At 38.9% G+C, this 23,755-nt stretch overlaps 1 protein-coding gene across 1 annotated transcript in view; it reads left to right on the forward strand.

Annotated features, from left to right (window-relative positions):
• The first annotated feature begins 518 nt into the window (after window positions 1-518).
• Window positions 519-23,755, forward strand: part of SPRED1 (sprouty related EVH1 domain containing 1) — a 62,844-nt gene continuing 39,607 nt past the window's right edge. The window contains exon 1 of the mRNA XM_080931699.1: window positions 519-1,159. Coding sequence (XP_080787825.1) covers window positions 1,128-1,159 — 32 coding nt within the window. The 5' untranslated portion in view covers window positions 519-1,127. The remainder of the gene's footprint in view (window positions 1,160-23,755) is intronic.

Here is a 23,755-nt window from a genome sequence, read left to right on the forward strand (position 1 = left end):
ATATTCCAGACCGAGTAACGGGGAGCTGCGCGTCGCAACAATGCCAGTCCCGGAGCAGCTCGGCACCCAGCTCCCACCCCCGCCCCCTTTGCGCGGCGTGCCAAGAGTTTGGAGCGCGCGCACGCACAGGCGCGCGCGCTGCAGTGCAGCGAGATATCCCTCCGCCACCCTCCTCGCCCCGCTCCCGCTGCCCGTCGATTTGGGAAGCGAGGGGAGGAGGGAACTACTTTTCTGAAACTTGTTATGCTGCCCACGATCTGGAGCTGCAGTGATTCGACTGCGGACCACTGCTTTTAGGTCTGACTCCCCTCCCCACTTGCCCCTCGGCGGTCCGGCGCCTCCGGCTCACAGCTGCACCCCACGTCCTCCCGCCCGCACCCGCGCGAGCCCCGCCGCCCCAGAAGTCGCGAGGGACTACTTCGCCTGCCTCTCCCGCGGGCGCCCCCGGTTCGAGCGGCGGAAGGAGCGGGCGGCGTGAGCGCTTCCGCCGCCCCCCTCGCGGCTCCCCTCTCGCGGGCGTGAGGAGCCGGCCGCCGAGCTGCGCTGGTCTCGGCCCTCCTCGCCGCCGCTCGGCACTGCGCCCTGAGGCTCCGACGCTCGCCTCGCGCCCTGCCTGCGGCCCCCATCTGGAGCGCGTCTGAGGGAGCCCCTGAGGGCCGACCAGGCGCGCCGCGCGGGCAGCCGGCGGCCAGGCGGGAGATGGTGCGCGGCACCTCGGCGGGACCGCGCCGCCTCCCGCAGCCAGCGCTCGGCTGCCCCCCGCCGGCTCCCGCCGCCCGCCCGTCACCGCGCCTCTGAGAGCAGCACCGCCTCAGCCACCGGCCGCGTCCCCTCGGCGCCCCGCAGTCGCCCGCGCCGTCTCGGCTTCGCACCCGACCTCGGCGCGGAGAACCGCTGGGGTCGCCACGGCCGCGCTCGCCGCCGCCGCCCCCCTGCGGGGGTGGCCGGGCTGCCCGGCTCGAAGGGTGCCGCTCCGGGTGAGGCGTCCACCATGGTGAGGCCCCCGAGCCGCTGCCCGCGCGCCCCGCCGGCCGACGTCGCCCGCCGCCCCTCGGTGCCACCGCTGCCGCTGCTTCCCCGCCCGCTGTTGCTCCTCCATCTCCTGAGCGGATCACGGTGAGGGAAAGATGAGCGAGGAGACGGCGACTTCTGACAACGAGTAAGCAAGCCCTGGTCTGGTTGAGCCGGGTGGGCAAGCCCCCTCCCCCAGCCCGTCCCGCCGGGAGGGGATAGATGCCCGATGTGTTGGGCCATTTTCTTTAATGGCAGCACCCCCTTTCCATTCGTGCATTTTCACCGACGTCTCCGAGACGGAGTAATAATGTGGGTAACTCAAAGTGGAGTAGAAACTACCCTTTGCCTGCCCTTCACTCCGGCATCATCCCTCCCCGACCCCCCCCCAGCCCCCTACCCCCCAACACCTTGAATATCCAGCCACCCCGCTTTTACAGCTATTTCGCTCGGAAACTAATGTGTGGGAGCATCTCCAGCCGCAGACTGCTCTTGAATCCTAATTCGATGACTCAGTGACTCTTAAATACCGACTAAGCCATCGCCCCCCGCCCCACTTTTTAAACTTATGACCTATACAATTCTAGTAAAAAGATAGGGTTAGGGAAACATTTTAAGAATTAAATAGGATTAAGGACACCTGGAGTGTGGGCGATGTTGAGCTATTGTGTATTTTTTTTTAAACCTTTCTGAGTATTGAACCAGTCTTCATCAAGAACGGAGTAATTAAATTTTTTGAATGCTAGCGTTCGGCTTCCTTCTGCGATAAAGCACGGTTTACATTGCCAAACGCGTTGGTGACTTCATCTGAGCTTCATCCATGACTTTTAAGTTTTTGCTTATTGGGACTGTCCAATAAGCAAAACGAATCACCGGGCCTTTTAAATATTTTGCTTTAGTGTAGCAGCCTCTTGGAGAAATAATGGTGCTGTAAGAGTTTCCTGTTGAGAAGAGTTAATTCGGGGCCGAATTTTGGCGTCTGTTCTTTTTGTAATTGAATTCAAGTTTGGTTTTTGGAGGGCTATGAAGAGTTAAATGAAGACTAGTCCTTAGGATGCATTCCTTTAAATGAAGTACATTCCTTAGGTCAGACCTTCTGAGAAGGCTTTAAAGGCCAGTTCCGAAGCCCGCTTGCCATAAAATAGCTAGAAAAATGCAGAGCAACGTCCCCCCTCTTGAAAAGCACGAACTGAGGAGCGGGTGTGGAAGGAGGTGGATTGCTGCAGTCGGTGCAGTCTAGAAGCAGAAGTGGCCGCCATGTTCTCTCTTTTTGTGAATCGCCCTCATTTGCATAGCACCCTTCATTCATAAAAAAAATAATTAAACATTCATCACCTTGGACAACTTGAAAGGATTTCCTAAGAAAACCACTCGAAGCTTGTTTGTCCTTGTGTAGATTTTTGGGTTCAGGAAGTGAGGAGAAATTGAAGTTTTAGATTAAATTTTGGAACATACGAGCGCGCACACACAAACAACTACCTCAGTTCTCAGAATGTTGACACAGTTATGTGGGAAATATCAGTTCGGGGAGGTGCTGGGACCACGTGATCGCCTCCATTCATAAAATACCTGGCTGTCCATTCACAGTGCAGTACACTGTCACTGCCTTCCGCAGACTAGACCTATTTTGAGCGAGATCAAGAAGCCTGTCTCAGTGCTGGGCTGGGAGAAAAACTGCGGAAATGAAGGGAATGACGGGAACTTTTATTAGTATCTTGCAATAAAGCAGCTGGGATAAAAATCTTAAGATCTATTTTAGACATGGGGAAAGATGTCCTACCAGTTTAATAGTTTAGTAAGTAGTGTTGCCTTATTATGGCCAAGGAACAAATGATGGGCTGTAGATGAATGCAGGCATAGAATATGTTGTTTCAAAATGGGCCTTTTGTGGTACGATGGTAAATTGAAAGTGCAAGTAAGTGTATGAGAGATACCTCAGTGGGTGGAACCGTTGTTGAACTAAGATGAAAAAATATCAGCGATGGTTTTAATTTTCAAGATACTGATGCTTTGAAACACCCCCCACCTCTCCTTAAATGCACTTACGGGCAATTTGGAAATTATTCATCGAGATTTTTGAAATTGTTTTCACAAAGATATACTGCTTTATTAATACATTGTTTCCTAGGAGCCTTATAACACAGTTAGTTTGGGTAGTGAAAGGGTAGCCTATTTTAGCCTGTATTGTCTGTCTGCTGAGAGGTTCTTCACTGGGCAGAAGTGGGCGGTGGTGTTTAATTAACCTTGGGAAATGATTGTATTCATTTGCTAATCGTTGCTGCTAGAGCTGACTTTGTTTACTTGTGCCTTAGCTCTACCACAAAGTGTATTCTGGAACGGCCCTTTTAAAAGGTCATTTGTATATCTCATCTTTAACTTAGGAGGTGAAATTTTGAAGTGAAAATTAATTATTTGTAATCTCATTAGGAAAAAAAACCCCCGAGAGATACAGCAGAGCCTTCTAGGGCAGGTTTGGTTTATAATGGCCTTGTTTTTATTTACTTATTTTTTTTTTCTCTGTGTTCTTGAGCCATCCTTCATAGGGATTTGATTATAGTAGAAATTATTCTTAACATTTTATTGCTTCATTTTTTTTTTTTTTTGTTTCTAGCCTTTTAAAGGTGAAAATGATCAGTTTCTTGGAAGACTGTGTTAATAACCTTTAAAAATGGATAGCCACTGTGCTAAAATAGGGCCTTTTAGAGCCCTCATTTAAAAAGACAATTATTTGGATTTAGATTTTGTGTGTGTATGCGCGTGCGTCTGTGTAGAAATGGGTAACTGAGGTGCTTACGTCTCTAATTCAGAATTAGTGGAAGGTGTATTATATAAGAGTGTAAAAGGCATCTTAACAGTAATAAGTCAAACAAGAGAAAATGAGAATAGGACGAAGCCGTAGATCTTTCAAATTCATGTTTAAAAAATAAGACTTAGGCAGGTAAGATGGATCAACTGGTAAAGGCACTTTATACTGTGTAGCCTGATGACCTGAGTTTTATTTTTGGGACTTCCATGGTGGAACCTGTTCCCACAAGTTCTTTTCTGACCTCCATGTACACATATGGCACCTGTGCATTCAAAACAGTCACACAAATTAATAAAACGTTTTTAATTAGACTTTTCAAAAGACAGTAGAAGTAAATTGCTTTATGCCACAATAAAGGAACTAACCCTAAATCTAACTTTATTTTTGATATTTATAGTTCATTTTCAGATGCTCCAAATATTTCCAGTAAAGATGTATCTTATATATAATGTATTAGCCTTTTAAATAAAAATTTGAACACTTACGAATGTATTATGTAATACATAAGGACCTTTGTAATTTGTTGTTGGGTGAGTATGGTTTTTGCCAGTTTGACCAAAGCACTTGGAGGAGTGAAGTAGCTCAAAAAAACCAAGTGTTTTGTTTATTGTGTGCAAGTAAGCCAGAACCACCTGCCATGTCAGAACTGGGCTTTTTAATAGCAAGCTAGGATTATAGAAATTTTAGACTGGGTTAATTAAAATTGGATCACTTGAGATAAATTTGTGGTAGTGTAATCTGCGTTAGAACCATTTCTCCTGTCAAAAGCAAATTCTGTGGTTAAATTATTCAGTGCTTCATTAAAAAGACCTTGCGGTAGGACTATGTGAGCATATGTATTTAATTCCATTTGTCTTACATATGTGTGTGTTTATGCATACATTATACACATATAGTTAGAAAGTATTCTAGAACTGAATGGAAAGAAACATTGGGAAGCTGTGTAACCGCTATTAAAGTCTGTATGGATACATAATGTAATGTAAAATTTGCTTAGAATTCAGTAGAGCTCACTGCTTGCTTGCCTACAACTTCACTTCTCCTTTTTGATATAAAGCTTTGGTTTTGAATTGTATGTTTTAAACTGTGCTAGTGTGCTCAAAATAATAAAAAAAACAAAACCTGTGGAAATAATTTTACCCCAGAAGACTCAATTATGCTATGATCTCCAATATTCTGTCCTCCTATATCATTGTGTACTTGATCCGTACTTACAGTCAGATTTCAGAAATCAGATTCACTTACACATTTTTATGTCTGTTATTGCCCCTTATTTCTTAATGTTTCTTACACGCTTTTGTGTGTATGACTTTATACATTAGGGATCATTTAGCTTTGTTAGAAAATAGGCCTCAAAATTATAGGAAAATAAGTTATGTTGTCTTTTAAAGATATACCCTTTTATTTCCTAAGGCCAAAATTGGCTTCATTTTTGACATGTTACATTTTTTTCAAGTTCTAGAAATAATAGTTGATACCTAAAACTATCCTGGGTGCTCCTGGATAACCATTGTGTTGGGCTCTGAGCTATGCACTGTATCAACAAAGAAGTACATATTTATCTGATTGATTTCAAAGGTATGAAAGTTTCTTTCGTTTACAGCTTCTCTATAGTGCCAACTGTAATAAACTGGTTGGGAATAAAGAAGCTCATTGATGGGGAAAGGATAAGAGTATAGGCTCCCTAATGAGATGCTGTTGCTGGTGGACTGAGAAGGGTCTAGGGAGAAAGAAGGACTGACAACCTGATCCTGATTATGGTGACTAATAGGTCTCAATAAGTGTTGGGAAGGGTGATACAGAGAGGTCTGCATTTTTTTCTCTAACATTTCAAAACTGCCAATTTGAGGAATAATTTATCCAACCGTGCAAGAACAAGAACTAGTTCAGAGACCAAATACTGTATTTGCTATGCTACCATGAGATAGCAAGGACATTTGCTATATAATTGTGCATTTCTTTACATATGATTTTAATGATGTTGTTCATGTATTTTCACTGTGTGAAAAACTTTATTTAAGAATTATGTAGCTAATGTTTATATACACATAGACACAACACAACCTCACCCTCTTTCTGAGTGGGATGGAATTTCATAGTGAATGTTATAGTAGATTAATATATGTGAATATTTTGCTATGTTTGAGTTACCTTTCTAGAATGTGACTTTTAGTGGTTACTGTATGTTCACTGTATGGTATACATTAATGTTTACTAGTCTGATATTGTTGGAATTTGTTCAGGTTTTTTTTTTTTTTTTGTTTTTTTGAACAGTATGAAGGTTGACCTTGAAATTTTTTTTTTAATCTGTATGTTTCTTTTTTCTTGAGATAGTCTCGGAAGGTCACATTTTTAAAAAAAAAAAATTTCCATATACAAAAGAACAAAATAGTATATGAGAATTCTTAGGCTTTGAAATGTCTGTCTAGTTCTCTTCGACAATTATAATACCAGTTTTATGGAAAATGAAACTTTATTTAGACTGTTGTTAAAAGTGTGCTGGGTGGTAAAGTAGAAATGATTTGTTTAGAAAATGCTTTAGGGTATCTAGAATTTTTGAAATACTGCATTACATATATATAGAATTAAAGTGATCAATCATTTAGAAGTCGTTTGCATATCTATTTAACTTTCAACTCTTTTGTGTACTGTGTGTAATACAAAGAACATTAAACTTGAAATAAGGAGACATGCTTTTTCTTAATTCTGTGATCCAGGATGAGTGAAGCTGGCTCATTTGTAATTGAAGGAGTTTGAACTAAGCATTATTTACTCTTCTAATATGCTAATAGTGTGTAATTTGTTTTAATGTTATCAATGGCAGATACTCACTTGATTTTTACTAATTATATTATTTTTTACATATTTGAGCAAATGCCTGATATCATGGTAATGTAAGTACATGAATTTTGAATAAAAAGGTATAAAAATTGTAAACAGTTGATATACAGGTTTAGAAACTTCTGTAAGTTGGGCTTACACCCTACGCCAGCAGCATGGATTAGTTGGAAAAGTGAACAAAAAGCTACTGAACTTGAATGCCAAATTCACGATCTCCATAGGGAACACACTAACGTCATGCCAGTCTCTAAAACTTTACTTAGTGAGCAGGAACACCACCAGTAAGTCATTCTTGGTCACTTATCAAACCCTGTTAATCGAACACATTTTAGTTTCAGAAGTTAACACAGGGGTGTATTATTATCCAGCATTTAGATATTCTGTGGCAAGTTTGGTATTATAATTATACCCTAACAGTTGAGACCTAAAGTCATTAGATCCAAGAAATTTATGTCTGTGATACTTGGAGTGAAGAAATACTTTATCTGTTTTTTTTTTTTTTTTTTTTTTTTTTTGAGAGAGAGGCGGTATCTCATTGTATAGCCCTCAAATTCACAGACATCTGCCTGCTTCACTGCCTCTTACCTAAGAAACAAAATAATGCTAGTATATTGTGAACATTTGTTTTCATGTTCTGAGTAAAAACTGGAAAGAGTAGGCAGATACAGAGGGATAAAGGTCTAGTTCTGTATCATTTTTGCTTCATTAAACAAAACAAGCTGAGGGGTGGTACATGCCTTTGATCACAGCACTAAGAAGGCAGGGTAGGTGGATCTTTGAGTTTGAGGCCAGCTCTGGTCTACAGAGGACGTTTCAGGACAACCAAAAAGGAAAAAAAAAAAATAAAAAATAAAAACCAACCAACCAATCAAAAAACCTAGGACAGGTTTAAAAGCATTTTTTTTTTCTGGGAGCCTGTTAAAGATTTGGATTTAGAACTGACTCTATCCCCCCCCCCCCCTTTTTTTTTTCTTGTTTTTTGAGACAAGGTTTCTCTGTAGTGCTGAAAGTCACTCTGTACACCAGTCTGGCCTAACTCAGAGATTTTCCTGTCTCTGCCTCCTCCCATGGAATTAGAGGCACGTGCCACCCCTTCTGTCTAGGGTCCATTAAAACAGTCTTAATACCTTTCTGAGCACATTGTGGAAGTATTGGTAGGTTTGATGCTGTTTCCTCATTTTAGGTGAAAAGTTCTTATAGTTTCAACTGAAGCATTTAAATATCACAGTATAGGGGTCAAAAGTTCACTTTCTTGAGAGAAATGATCCTTTTCAGTTTCAGTTATTTCATGAGGTAAACAGTTCATGTTCTTGTAAGCTGTGATCCAGCTAAGATCTTTTACTGGTGAGAAAGATTTGCTAGCCCGAAATTCACTGTTTTTTATTTAATCTGTGAGAATTTTAATTGGGCCAACCAAAAATCTGTCAAATTATGTGAGTAAGACTCCAGTTTTGGTCATGAACAACTGTAGCAAAAATTAGTATATTATCATTAGTTCCTGATATTTAACCTGCTATTCTGAGTTAATTAGAAGTTTACTGATGAATTGGGTGAAGAATATACATACTTTGAGGCTTGTTTGGCTAAAAAAAAAACAAAACTGGGTACAAGTTGAGAACATGGAGCAAATAGCCTTAATAAATATATCAAACCAGAGTATTATTTACTTTGTGCTTTAAAAAGCGGGAGCAGGGATGAATGAAACAGTAACCTTTAGCCACCCTTTGTTTTTCTTGGCAGCTTTTTTCTTTCCTGAGTCCTGATATTTCACAATGGAGCAAACAGCTTTAGTGACCAAAAAATACACTGATCAGACAGACATACAGACCGGACTGCTTTGAGTCTGAACCTGTAGAGTGTGTGCTGTTTATCCTCTAGTAAAGATCAAAGGAAAAAGACAGTTTGGCTTGTAATTACTGATTAACTTCAGCTCATCCCATTACTGCATTTATCCTGCCGTAAACACATTTAGCTAATCCGGAAGTAAAGGGCAAACAGTACTAGCAAGATGGAGACTTGCGTGTGGATCTCTGAGTTTGAGGCCGGTCAGGTCTACACACAGGTAAAGCTGTCTCCAAAAGAAGTAAAATAGATATTTTTAAATGACTTTGAGGAGAAGAACAATTAAAGTGAAGAAAAAACCTCTACAGACCTTTTATATACATAAACTTTATATTTATACATTCCTACTTGATACACTTAAGACTGTTTGGTTTTGTTTTCCCAAGACAGGGTTTCTTTGTTCAACTATGGCTGTCTTGAAACTCACTCCTTAGAACTCAGACAGAGATCTGCCTCCTTCTGTCTGCCTTCTGAGTGCTAACATTAAAGGCATGCACCACCACCTCCCAGCTATCTGTATATTTTAATAGTCCTCACTGATACTGTAATATTTTATCATATTGTTCCAGAAGCCGACATACCCATTTTCTTAGTGAATGCTAGGCTTCCAGCTCTTTAATATTACAAATAACATCATGTGGTTGGTGTACGGCTGGGATTCTAGCATTTAGAAGGCTGAGTCAAGAGAATTTTAAGTTGACAATTGCAGATTTCAGGATAGCATTTACTAGAGAGTAACTCTGTTTCTGTCCCCACCCCTTTCTCTATCTCTCTCTCTGTCTCTCTGTCTGTCTGTGTGTCTGTGTGTCTGTAGAGCAGACAAGGATGTTTAGTATTCTGCTCTAGTACTCCATCTCCATCTTACTTTCTCATTGAACCTGGACCCAAGGTGTCCGACAGCAAGCTCTGACAGGCTGGGGTTATAGATAGTGTGGCCAGACAGGCTTTTATGCCAATGCTAGGGCCTTGAACTCAGATCCTCACGCTTGTACAGCAAGCACTCAACTCACTGAGCCATCTCCCCAGTCCTTTAATTTTTTAAAGCATGTGAAAGGATAATTTTCAAGGAATACAGCTTCTTTCAATGCTACTAAATATTTTTGTTGTTATTTTAAACTGATGCTAGTCCCCAAAAGCCTTAGATTTATTTGGTATTTTTATTGCCTTTTGATTCCAAATACACAATTAAGTTAAAGCTAACATTTGAGGGATTATTAACAGTTTACAGAAGAACTGAGGCTGTAGTTCAGTGTTAGAGTGCTTGCTTTTTATGCCTGGTGCCTTAAGGCCAGTCTCCAGTAGTGCTCTCCTGAAGAGATGGAGGTTTAGGCTTCATAGCATCTACTTTTTAAGTAGATGTCATTGCTGTTACTTTGCTCTTATGTAAAGGTGAGCAAACTGAGGCTTGGGAAAGGGAAGTAAAGGAAGCAGTAAAACTTCCCGAGTGCTAGTTCTAAAGATGTGCACCACTGCTGCCAGGTTCTTCTGAGAAAAACAAAAGTCAGCCTCTTAAGTTGTGTTTATCATTACTCCTCCTTTAAAAATAAGGAAATCGAGTAGGATGAGGTAGGAGATCCTTTGTAGTTCTAGCCAGTACGGAGTCCGAGCAGGAAGATCACAGATTTGATGCCAGCCTGCTCTCTGCTCTGTCCCTGAGTATCTTAGATGGGGGCTCAGCAGCCATGTGCACACCTGCAAATAAAATGCTTATACATTTTAACATCCCACAGAATGAACTCTAGTAAAGGAATATGTTGACTTATGTGTTGATCATAGATTTTAAGAATATTTTTTAAAGATTTATTTATTTGAATATGATGTCTTCATGCCCACATTAAAAGGGCATTGGTTCCCATTACAGATGGTTTTGAGCCACCAAGTGCTTGCTAGGAATTGAACTCAGGACCTCTGGAAGAGCAGCCAGTGCTCTTAACCACTGAGCCATCTCTCCAACCCCCATAGACCTTGATTTTTAAAATGCTCCCAATAGTATATTATTACATATATACACTATAATGTGTGTGTATGTATACATATATATGTATATATATGGTATGTATTTTATAAACCTCTTATCTTTTCAATTGTATACATGTATAGAGGATTGTACACATATCGCAGATCCCACATAGGCCAAAAGAAGATATTAGATTCTCTAGAATTCTAAGAATCATAGGCACTTGTGAGCTGCTTGATGTGGGTACTGAGACGTAAACTCTGTAAGAGCACTATATACGTATCCACCGAGCCATCTCTATAGCTGCATATTTAAGCATTTTTAACATCCATTTTAAAATTTCTTGGTGATGTTATGTAACACTCCTTTTGTTACCACACTGTTTTCTCTCCCAAGATTATTTGAATTGTTTCCAAATATTTGCTGTCATGAATGTATGTGTTTGTGCTCCTGGCACATATGTGCTAAGTGTTCTCTTGGGATTTATGTAGGAACATAGGTTGTTAAAGAGAGTGTGAATTTTAAAGTCTATGAAGCAGTGCTCCCTTCCTCCAAAACAACAACACAACGAATGTGTGTGCCCAAGGTTTCAAATTATATTTAAGAGTGGTTCTTAAATTGAACATTGCTGTGACTTTAACTGGTATCTTGAATATCAGATAATGAATTTTGATAAAATGTTCTAGAGTATTTCAGGTACTGAACTAAGTTAGCAAACTTATTTATGTATGAATGAACTTATTTAATACAGCAACCCTGTGGTGTAGGTATGGCTAACACATTATATGGAAAAGGAAACTGAAGCCTGGTAATCATGTTAGGATTTAGACTTGGTTAGGTCAGACAGACTCTGGATCCCTTCCTGTGATATTTTTTCCTTTCTCCAAATTACTGATATTTATATTTCCTAATCTCTTTGTCTTTTCACCTGCTTTTACTCATCTTTTGGCCTGTATGTGTTCATGATAGAACATTGTCTGATGCATAGTCTTCTTTTGAAAGCACAGTTTTAGGATTTGTTTCCTTAATGTTAGGATGAGGAAGGTGGCCGTGATGATCTCTAGCACTTTGTTTTTAATTATTTTGTAATTTAACTTATTCTCCTATTTATTGCATCATTAATTTAAGGACTATTTTTTGTTTTATTTTGCCTTTTTAAAATTATAAAATATGAAACAGTTGAGAAAGACTTATTCTATTACATAATGCTATTTACAGTTAATTACTTTTATGGACTAACCATTTAGGTTATTTAAAAATTGCAGTGATTTACATACATCGCATTGTTCAGTATTAGGTTAAAAACTTCACAAGTTAACCTGGAGTGGACTTGATATGTATTAATTGTCAAGTAAGTGTTTAGTACATCTGTAGCTGAGCTATTTGTTGAGCATTCTTGGTGGTTTTCTTGAGGTAGTCTGTTATGAAGCCAGTTACCTGTATGGTCTTCTGGGTGGTCAGTTGATAATTGTGAATTGTTTTATTGTTGTTCTTCCCCCACCACTCTCGCGCACACACACGCACACATATTTAATTTCATCTTTATTTGTATGCTGTGCATGGGTGCACACTGAGCCCAGAAGAAGGTATCGGATCTCCTGGAGCTGGAGTAGCAGGTGATTATTGATTGTGAGCTGCCTGCTGACATGGGTGCTGGTGACCAAACACAAATCTTCTTCAAGAACAAGTGCTTTCAATCACAGAGCCATTTCTCCAGCACCAGATTCTTATTTATTAGTTTTTTAAAAGTAAGTATTTCAAAAATGATAATGCTAGTGTTAGAATTTATTACTGGATGGCAAAATGCTAGAACCCAGTAATAAATGGTAATCCCTATGCTGTGTGTGATAATCTAAATGTCAAAACATTAAAGCATTCAGGTCATGTAAAAAAAAAAAAAGTATGTTTGCTTCAGTAATGAAATGTCCTTTAACTAAAAGCCATTATGTAAGCTCTCCATATCTTAGAGGTCACTAAATGTTTCAGTGCAATAGACCCAAAGAGCTTAGTCATTCTTGGCATTGGAATGACTGGTTGTAGCAGCCAGACAGATGGAAATATGACTGCTGCCATGTTTATTAGTCAAATACAGTTCATCTCTCACATTTTGCATTGCTTCTAGGTTTGGCATGGTCATTAGGGCTGACACTGAATAAGGTAACATACAAGCATTTGTTGATTATTTATGAAATCCTGGAGGAAGGAAAGGAGCACCACTTTTGAGGCATACTGTGAGGTATTAACACACACAGTAAGCACTGGGGATATAGAGAAATAGAATCGAGTTTGTCTTAGTTAGGGTTTTACTGCTGTGAGCAGATACCATGACCAAGGCAAGTCTTAATAAGGACAACATTTAATTAGGGCTGGCTTACAGTTTCAGAGGTTCAGTCCAGTATCATCAAGATGGGAGCATGACAACATCTTGGCAGACATGGTGCAGGCTGAACTGAGAGTTCTCTATCTTCATCTGAAGGCTGCTAGTAGAAAACTAGCTTCCAAGAAACTAGAAGGATGGTCTTAAAGCCACATACCCACAGTGACACACCTACTCTATCAGGGCCACACCTTCTAATAGTGCCACTTCCTGGGTTGCGCATGTACAAAGGATCACAGGGTCATTCTCAAGCAGTTCTCCTCAATTATTAGAAATAATTGCTCATTCTTTGTAATGCATGGCTTGGAGATAATAATTAACTATGAGGAACAGTACAATTTTCCCCAAAAATGAGAAAAAAATTAATTTAGACAATTTTTTTCATGTGTACTCAACTTTATAATTCTAAAGTCTTACAATTCATGTAGCTACAATCTTTGCTGACTGTTATATCTTGAAGTTCACATGGCAGGATGAAATTTATCTTTTAAATAGTAAAGGTTTAGGGTTAGTCTGTGATAGCTTAGAACAAAGGAGTTGTGTGGAATAGCCTTTGTACCTTTATGCTTTATATGTTGTGGATGAAGTTTTGTGAGTGATATCTTAGGTATTTTACACACACACACACACACACACACACACACACACACACACACACACGAGTCTGGTGCCCCGTCACTAGAAAGAACCTTAAAGTGAGTAATTGATAATTGTTAATAAGGCAATTTGTCCATTTGGGCCACCATTTAATGTAAGATAATGTAAGAGTGTGAGATGTGCTGCTCTAAAAGTCATGCTCCAAAAAGCTGCATTTTCTGGCCAGAAGACCTTAGGGTTGAGATGAAAAATGGGGTTAGATTGCAAACTTCTCTAATCATTGGCTCTGAACAGATTAAACTGTATTTTCTTGTCCCTTTCATTTCCTTATTCTGAAATCGAGACTTTATGGATGCAGGTGAGGTAGAAACAGTGAAGAAATGGCAGTCCTTGTCAGTGTACACATTTTTAGGCTGAGCTTGGTTTTAGAGAAGAGAACTGTTGGTAATTACAACTACTCATATTACTGCTTTGCTTCAGAAAGTTGTGTGTTTTAGTACCTCATGCTCAGTGGTGAAGCTAATTCTTCTTTCAAAATTAGTTTGCTCTTCAAAGTAGGGATCCAAATATTCTTTGCCCTTACTACAGTTGACAGTTCAGTTCTTCCTGTAGACTTGGTGAATTTGGGTGACTGGAAAGAGCAAGTGTCTGCTTCTTGCAGCCTCAGAATCAAACAAGTAATGGGGGCTGCTAACACTTGTTACCACAATCTCAAGGCAAATCTGTGAGGTTAAGGAAACACTTTCTTTGGGAAGATAGTAAACCTCAAAAGTAGGGGTCAATTTAGAAAGAATATACACAATATCCTCAGTCAGTATTCTAAAATGTTAATGTCTTGCATAGCCAAATGAAACAGTTAACACATAGGTAATATTGTCTGTGAACAGTGTGAGTGTCTACTAATACTATTCAAGTTTCACCAGTTGCCCTAATTCAAGATGGAGTCCATGACTTTATGTTCCAGTAAGTTGTCATGTATGCTTAGTCTTCTGTAATCCGAAACATCTCTTTAATTTCTCTTTTTATAATTTTGACACTTTGCCTGAAGAGTACTGGGCAGATATTTGCAGGATATTCCTAAATTCAAGGTGTCAATTTTTGGCAACAGTACCATGTTTCAGGTGGTAGTGCATTCAATCAGGAGGCTGGTGAGACGAACTGAACATTTGGTTAAGATGTTGGCCAGGTTTCTTAACTGATAAGTTCTTCTTTGTAATAAGCAGCTTATGGGGAAGATTTCTGAGGCCTGTAACGTACCGTTATCTGGCATATATTCACCATTTTTCCTATTTATTGATAATTATTACGTACAACAATTACCGTGATGTTTGCCAAATGATTTTTCTATAATCATGGTTTCTCTCACTTTTAGTAATTTGGTATGTGGTAGGAGGGCTCTATCTTCTCTCATATATATCTCTTTATATATATAATATTTTTTTAAGTATGACTTCCAGCCCAGACAGCATTTTTAGGCACAGTTTCCCTGGAGCCATTATGAAACACCGGCATGTTGGTTTTCTATGTTCCTTTGACAAGATTTGAGTACTTCCTTTCTGGTATCAAACACATTTGTGAGAATAAGAGAATACTTTACTTGTCCTAGCTTTGGAGTCATTATTTCTTTAAGGAGCACTGTTTTATCCGTATATTTGTTTTTAATTGGAGATTTATATTTAAAACCTATCTGTGCCCATTGGCTTTTGGAGTAAGGTCCATGATGGTATTTAGCTTACACTACAGGTGGAGAAAGTTAAACTGAAGTTAAAGGTATTTACTCATAATATTCAGATAAGGTTGTAGTAAAAATTGGGATATGAATGTCTTTGTCTATTCAAAGGTGGAGTTTGACTTCATCACTTAGATTCTTAGATTATGATATCCCTTTCTTTCATCTACCTACTTTACCTTTTTTTTTTTTGAAACGGTCTCTTTATATATAGCCCCGATTGTCCTGGAGCTCACTGTCTAGAACAGGCTTGTCTAGAACTCAGAGAGATATGCTTGCCTTTGCCTCCCAAGTGCAGAGAATAAAGGTGTGTGTCACCATTCCTTGCTTCACAATTACTTTAATAATAATTTTGCCTTTTGCCTTTATTGGACACAGTATAGTTAAAATATATTAGAATTTGTCCAAAGCATTTAGAAGCAGAAAACAGTCATTGGGGTTATAACAATATTTACATGTTTGCTATCAGTAAGGTTATGTGCTCGACATTAGTAGTTTGGGATTATGCATGTAAACGTTAGAGATACTGCTGAGGTATTGTTTACTATGCCTTTTTCCTCTTAAGCATGTGCTTAAGTACAGATAGGTGGTGTGATGATTGTGATTATTTCATTTTCTATGCACTTAGGTGACTTAGGATCTGCTTGTAATGTGTGTGACACACACACACAAACACACACACACACACGTAATACTAGATTTAATTTCAGTTTTGCATTTACCTGTGCCTCCATTTTGTGTCTTGTCATTTTATGGGTGTTATAATACAACTTTGCTAAACATTTGTAAGCATTTTATATTTGTTGCTTAATTCTCACTGTCTAAATGCAGTTTCAGTAAATAGATTTCAATGATTTGTTGAAGATAGGAAGTTCAGTAAATGAAGGTGCATTTACTTACTTACTGTGAAGTACTGGTTGTCAAACTTGCTAACTGTTCCTTCTTAGGTTGAAAGTTTGTATTTAAATATACATACATATATAGGTACATATATTTTGGCTTGCACTTTTGATTTTATCTTATCTCAGCTTTTACTTTATTCATAAATCAGTATTGTTTGTCATTAAACAATCTCTCAGACTAACTTCTGATGAGGCATTTCTTTGGGCAGCATCTACAAAAAGACTTGTTTTCTGTAGTAGTGGGCTGATGCTTGCTTGCTGAGTATTTCTGAGCATAGTGGTTGTAATATTTTGTAGACTCTGCACACATACAAAAAGTATACATAAAGCTTAATCACTAGTAATAATGAAAACAGATTTAAAGGCAAAAAGTTCACCTTGTTATTAAAGAACTCTGAGAATCTTGTTCACAGTTAGATTAGCATGTAAAGGTATGCACCACTAATTTGTTTGTTCTTTGTCTTAGTGAATGCTAATAAGTTTAGTCTCCTAAAGTCTTCCTGGGGATGGTCATAGCTGTTGTGGCTCAAAACTGCAATAATCAAGTCCAGCCCAAAGGAACCAGTAACACAGCACATATCTTCACATTGCAAGCACTAAAATGCTAGCTGTCTGTTAATTCTTACTGGTAGTAGTAATTCACCACAAGTAAATGGCAACAAGTTCCTTTGTAGAATAACCTCTAAGCGATACATGATAAACATCTGTGAGAAGCATGGAGGGCAATTTACAGATATTTGCTGTTTCACAAAAACACGAAGAAATTTGGAATGGGAAAGGAGTTTGATTAAATAGGACTGTCAGAGTTTCTATTGCTGTGATGAAACACCATGACTGTATATGACTTGGGGAGAAATGGGTTTAGTTTGATCACACTCCCATTTCATGGTCTGTCATTAAAGGAAGTTAGAGCAGGAACTCAAAGTAGAACAAGGAACCTGGAGGTAGGAGCTGATGCAGAGGTGTTTCTTTTGTTCTCCATGGCTTGCTCATTTTGCATTATTATAGTACCCAGAATCCTGTGCCAAGGGGTAGCATCACACAGTGGGCTGGGCCCTCACAAATCAATCATCAATCAAGAAATTGTTCCTGCCGTCTTGCCAACAGGCCAGTTGTATGGAGGCATTTTCTCAGTTCAGATGTTTTCTTCCCTGATGACCCTTCATAAAGCTAGCTAGTTCAAGGATCTTATTCGAATAAATAACGTACTAAAGCCAGAGATTATAAGATACTTAAACTATGACAGTTCTTTCTGTTATGTCTGCCTTCATTCATTACTGTCATTTCAGTGTTGTCCCCACTGAAAAATGTTACCCTGTTTTCTCTCCCTATAAAGCTGGTTACTTTTCTTTGGAGGTCCTTTGCCCTAAACTGCCTAGCTAATTTCTACCTTCTGTTCTCATGAATGTGAGATTCATCACAGCAATAGAAACTCTGACAGTCCTATTTATTTTCCCATTCCAAAAAGGATCATCATCCATGATGATTTTAAAACTGGATCATAGAAACCAGTAGTCAGCTCTGGAAAAGATATCACCTTTTCTTGAAGGTATATAATAACTTCTAGTCAGAATTTCTGCTAATCCCTGCCATAGGTCCATGATAAAAGCTTTTGTAAGCACACTATTTGGGTCTCCCAGTAGCCAGGCAGGTTCTTGGCAAGAAATTGAGTACCCAGTTGTTTGGTGAGATGCTTATATATTTTATGGAATTTTTTTAAAGACAAAAGTGGAGAGATAATAAGACATCCATATCCTTATTACCCAGTGAATCACTGTTTCCGCCTTCCTCCCAGCTTTTGATCTAAATCTCTTACTGTTTTTGTGATAGTGGTTATAACAGAGTTGGGCTGTCAAATTTGTCTTTTCTAAAAATATGGAAGAGATGAAACTACATGATATTTACCTTGGGTTATTTAAGATTGGGGGTTAGCAATTTGTCCACCAAGTTAGTGAGTCTGTGTGTGGACCTGCAAATTCCATTTTCTTGCACAATCCAAAATGATTATTGGCAGAACCAATTTAGAATAACCCAGTGTTAGTGTCTTACAAGTAAAAATAAAGGATGCACTTGGATTGTGAATTTGTACCAGAAGCAGTGATTTCCCCTGGTGATAAAGCTCCACCAGGGAGGAGGAAGAGAAATGAAGAGAGTTACTTTATTCTGGCAGCTAGGAGACCAGTGGGAGTCTCAAGTTTGAGACTCACCTCTGTATTCTTATAGGACAGATTTGTTATGACACTACATCCTTCATGCATCGCATACTTAAAAATCTATGATAGGAACATTCTTGGGCAGGGAATGTAGTAGTAAAAAGTAAAGTTTACCTCTGGGTTTACTTGAAAGGGTGGAGCTGTGCCAATTTCTTTGTAGGTTACCTTGAAGTTTTTTTCTGACAAGGTCTTGTTTGGTGAAAAAAGTAAACAAAACCCATTTTGAAGTGGATTTACAGTCATTCAAGGATCTGAAGCTATATTTTCTGCAAAGTTAAATGATATCTTAAGAAGTACTGGCCATAGCCTTCCAACAAGCTATATTGCCTGTAATTTAGGGAGCATAGTAGTCACAGAAAGGATGATGTCCAAAGAGGATGTGATGAATTGTCTGTAACTAAGTGTGCCTACCCTACCGTTGTAGGACCGACACCTACGTGGTCAAGTGGAGCTTTGTGAAAACAGTCAGTGAACTAGCTCTAAATAATGGAAATCTCTCGTGATTTTTTTTTTAAATGGCAAAGAATAATTTATACTCTGTTCCCGAGTAAAAGTAGAATGAACAGATGGAAGTGTAAGGAAAGATAGCAGGCTTTTGTTCTATGTATAGAGACAAAAACTAAGTTTCTAATGCAGTTTGTCTGATCATGGAATAGATTGTCTTGAGGAGTCGGAAATCATAGTTTCCAAGTGAGAGAGAAGATTGGTTGTGGATTTTTTTGTTGTTTGCTTTTTTTTTTTTTCAAAATCAAGTGCTAGGTTTTATGTTAAGTTAGTCTAGATCTTCTAAAGTTCCTTGTAATTTCTTAAGGTCCATGGTTTATTTGCTTTTTGTTTTCTGTTTTTGAGATGGGGGTTTTTCTGTTTATCTCTGGCTGTGCTGGAATCTGCTTTGTAGATCAAACTGGCCTTGAGCTTACTGAGATCCACCTCTCTCTGCCTCTCAAGTTCTGGGACCAAAGGAGTGTGCTACCACTGCTGACCAGGATCTGGTGCTTTTTAACCCTCTGTACTTAACATGCTTCTCCCTTTGTTCAGGTTTCTCCCCTCACAAAGTGAATGTTTGTATAAAAATGAAGCAATTCAACAATACTTAGGTTTAGAGAAATACTCTACAGCTTGAGATTTATAAATGGAGAAAAAAAATATTGATCATCAGTTGTTTTTGACAAAGAAAGCAACATGCACATTTGGTTTATGCAACAGAAATTGTGGGCAATATCTTCCCTCCCTCCCTCCCTCCCTTCCTGGCATTTGTTTGCATGCCTGCTAGAAGTTGAAGTGTCTACTATCTTTCTTGGTCACTCTCCATTTTATTTACTGAGACAAGGTCTTCTGCTAAACCCTGAATTCACCAATCAGCTACTCAGGTTAGCTTAGCTAGTAAGTTTGTTTCAGGGATCCTGTCACTACCTCTGAAGTGTTGAGATACAGATGTGCCCTGACATCTGCCTGGCATTTATATGGGTGTCTGGGATCCAAATTCCTTTCATCTTGTTTGTGGGCTTGTGCAGCAAGCATTTATTCATTGATAAGGCAGCAAGTATTAGTTCTTTGTGTAGCTTATCGCCTGGAGAAAGAGAGCCTGTGTTTAGCAAACATGGTCTTGGGTTCAGTCCCCACTGCAATTTTTTTTATCAGTATATTTTTCTTTTGCAGACTTATTTTAAAAATCAACCTGATGTATTCTGAATTGTAGTAATTGGGTTGGCATCAGCATTGCTGCATTCATACTGCTCCACAATGTAATCCATATAATCTGTAAGTACAGCTAAGGAATGCATTAAAAATTCCCTATTCAGATGTACAGACCATGATTGTTATCTTTGGTTCATTCCAGTTTTGTTTGACATAAAAGCTGCTGACTTAGAATGGTTTGAGTTTGTGGGGCTTGGAAACACTCAGAATGTGTTATCTGTATTGTTGGTTGGTAGCTGTGGAATAATATGTTCTGTATGATTGTAGTGTAGTCTTTGACTCATTAAAACTTCAGAAATGAAAGGTTCATAGACTTAAATGTTTGTTTCTGGTAACGGCTGTTTTTATTTTTATTATGTCATACTCCAAAACCCTCTGAGTAATGACTGGTGGTATGTAAGTGCCTCAGTGTCAAGCCTTTTTGTTTGTGAACCACATTTCTCTTGCTGCTCTGCACGGGCATTATGAGCTGATTTGGAGTCAGTGTTGATCCTAGTTACAAGGCTTGTAGCATCTAGTGTATTCCAGGAAATTGTTGGCAGCTGAACATTAAGGGGTTAATGAGAAGTTCAGGGTAACTGAATGGTAAGCATGTGGAGGTGAATGCGTTTGTGGAGCACAGTCAGGTGTTTTGAGGGTGTGATAGTTGGCGGCATGATTAAGGAATTGAAATTTTTTTCTGTAGATGCTATGAGCTTATACACTTATACCAATAAAATTGCAACTAATAGAGAATATGCACCCCAGCCAAAGATTACTTTCATCAAGTAAATGAGACCTCCTTTCTAGACATTTAAATTCGAAGCACAGAGCAGAGCAAGGACGCAAGGACTCTTACACAAGATGCAGTCTTGTCAATGGGCATTATCGTCAGATTTAAACATTTCTTGAACCTAGTTTCTCAGGCATAATAGGCTACTGAAATCTTGAACACTGATGAATAGTTTAATACTTTTAGAAACCAGATTATTTTTTTTCATTGTTTCATTCATTGTTTTTTTCATTGCTGTTGTAAAAGAAGAAAATAAAAGTAACCTCTCTTGTCTTCTGACCATGGTGACATGTTGTGGCTCTTCCTTAGGAACAGTTATTCTTGTAAAAATTATCTCAAATTGAGATCTTGCTGTTTGGACATCTACTTCCTTGTACTTACTGTGTCGGTGTCGGTTTGTATCTAGTTTGCTTCATTATAATACTTAGTTATAGAAGATTGACTTTTAGCCCTTTGCTAATGAGCCTTTAAGTTCCTTCTGTTCTTCATTAGATTATACTCATCATAGCTTTATGCAAACAGTCTTGAGTATACCCCTATTTTTCTGGAGTTTGCTTCTAGATAGAGTGTGGTTCTGAGGGGTATATATGTGTATAGATGTTCGTTTGGTGGGGTACAGGGAGTGCCATACTCCTGTGGACGTAGGTGATTGCATTCCCGTAAGCTGTAGAAGAATGTATTGTATTGGTGCTCTTATTATATTTAACTACTGCAGTAGGTGAAAACTCATGCCAATAGTAATTCATTTCTGCTTTGGTGGTTACTTAGTGAAGTCGGACATCTGTGACATTCATCTTGTAAATTGCCTTTTCTGTGTTTCTTCTCTAATACTTTTTTGTTTGTTCTTCTGAGACAGTCTTGGGTATCTCAGGCTGGCCTCAAACTTACTCTGTTGCTGGTGATGGCCTTTCTAACTCCTGAGTTAATGAAGATTTCTACCAATAATCATATCATTTTAATTTTAGAGTCAAGTTCTTTTTTCCCAGAAAGTGTACTTTTTACTTTTAACACTGTAGCCATTCTGTTTTCCACAGATTAACAGTGTGTTATTCCAGTCATCCTAAGTACTTTGAGTACATTTGTGTATTTTCTAGATTGCATTCTTGAGTTTTCACTTCATCTAATTTTTTAAAGGATATTACTGGCCATTGGCATGAGAAATGCATTCAGACCATTGGGTGAGGGTTAGGAGTCAGTGGCATAATAGACACACGAGATTACTGTGATGCATGTATATTATGACGCCCGTGTACATTTGTTTCATCTGGACCACAATATTTTAAATACTACATCTTTATTCTGCCTCTTGACTGCCTCTTGTTCTGCTGTCCCTCTCCCTGTGCTCCTTTTGGATATACAATAAACACTCGAGAAACATTCTCCTACTAAAATTTAAACCTTTTTTTGTTTAGTGCTAATTCACTCCCAGCCACTGAGTTTACAGAGGGTCTGTGAGTTTCCAAACGGATCAGTCTGTGGTTGTGATACTACCTTAGCCTCGATTCCCCAAACAACTGCTGGAGTGGAGCATCCTGTTTTGCCTGTTCTGGAAAGAAGTACATGCTTGTACCTCTTAGAGGTCTTTCTGGAATCTTATGTTTCCCTGCCATAGAGCATTGATGTGAGAGCTTCAGTAGATGTTACAATGATGTCCAGTCCATATACTGTAATGCTGTCCTGGGACAGGCACAATAAGGTAATGGATGATAATAGAGGTAGTTATGCCATTACTTCTTTGCTTAGGATATCTGACTAGCCTTCACTGCAGAGGACATAGTTAATTGAAAGCACATAGGTGCTCTACTTTGAGACCTGAGCTTCGGAAACACAGTGGGCATACAGAGTTTGCCTTTTTGCCATTTTTGATTAATTTTTTCTGGTTATTAGCTATATTTCTCAGCATTATTTCATTCACTTGGCTCCCTTCTTTTTACTTTAATCTGCAAGGCAGTGTTTTTCTTTTATAAGTGTAGATTTTGCATTTCCCCGCTCAAAAAGTATTTTTCTTAGTAAAGCAGAGCCTTGTTTTTACTATGCGTGAGCTTCTTTGTGTCTTACAGCATTGTTTTCTCACCTGAAAGTTTTTTGTGCCTTGTGATCTTTGTCTAAGGTAGTTTTTTATGAGAGGAATCTCTTCCCCGTTCTTGTTAATATCACTCCACTCTTTCTTTGGCTTCTCTGGGATACAGAGCACCTGGCCCCTGGAAAGATTTGGATCTTTCAGATCAGAGATGCTTTTTCTCTGAATGACCCAAATTGAAAGATGTTTATATTAAATGGGTTTTGCTTGATTTATAAGAATGTACCTGCTTGTGCCTCTCTATCAGTGGAGGTCTTTCTGGAATCTTATGTTTCCCTGCCCTAGAACAAAGTTAATAGAAAAGGGCCTCTATTTCAATAGCTGTCTTAGGAATACTACAACACTGTATTGATCAATACTGCGTATTGAAATTTCTTCTTTGCTTAGGATTGAACTTTAATAAAATACTTTACTGCTTTTATAGGGACTGATAGATTTGATAAGTTAATAAACTAATAAAAGTTGGGGATTTTTACATTTTTTTTTCACCTTTTCAGTTATTGCATATTGAACATCTACTATCCCAAATATTGTGTGAGGTACAGTAGAAAGACCCACTTTATATGGATCATTGACCCATGTTAATATGTGACAAAAAATTAACAAATTAGATTATTTCAGTCATAAGCATCAGGATGGAAAGGAGGTGTCATGCTACTGTGGAGAAATGATTAGCTGAGACTGAAGAGTGAAGCATCTGCAGCTTCATATTTCTAGGGACTCAAGGGGAGACAGATGCTGGGGTAGAAGAAGGCTGTTCAAGACATTGTGTAGTTGAAATGAAGGAGCATTGGGAGTAGTAAGAAGGTAGACCCTCTTAGTGAGTTCGTTGGGCCCTTTACGTTTTGTATTTAATGTTGAAAGGCTATATATTCAGTACTGAGATGAAAAAAATTACCAGAGCTAAATTTAGCAACAGCATTAGGGTAG

The sequence above is a fragment of the Micromys minutus genome (assembly GCF_963924665.1).
Source record: "Micromys minutus genome assembly, chromosome: 17".
Taxonomy (NCBI): domain Eukaryota; kingdom Metazoa; phylum Chordata; class Mammalia; order Rodentia; family Muridae; genus Micromys; species Micromys minutus.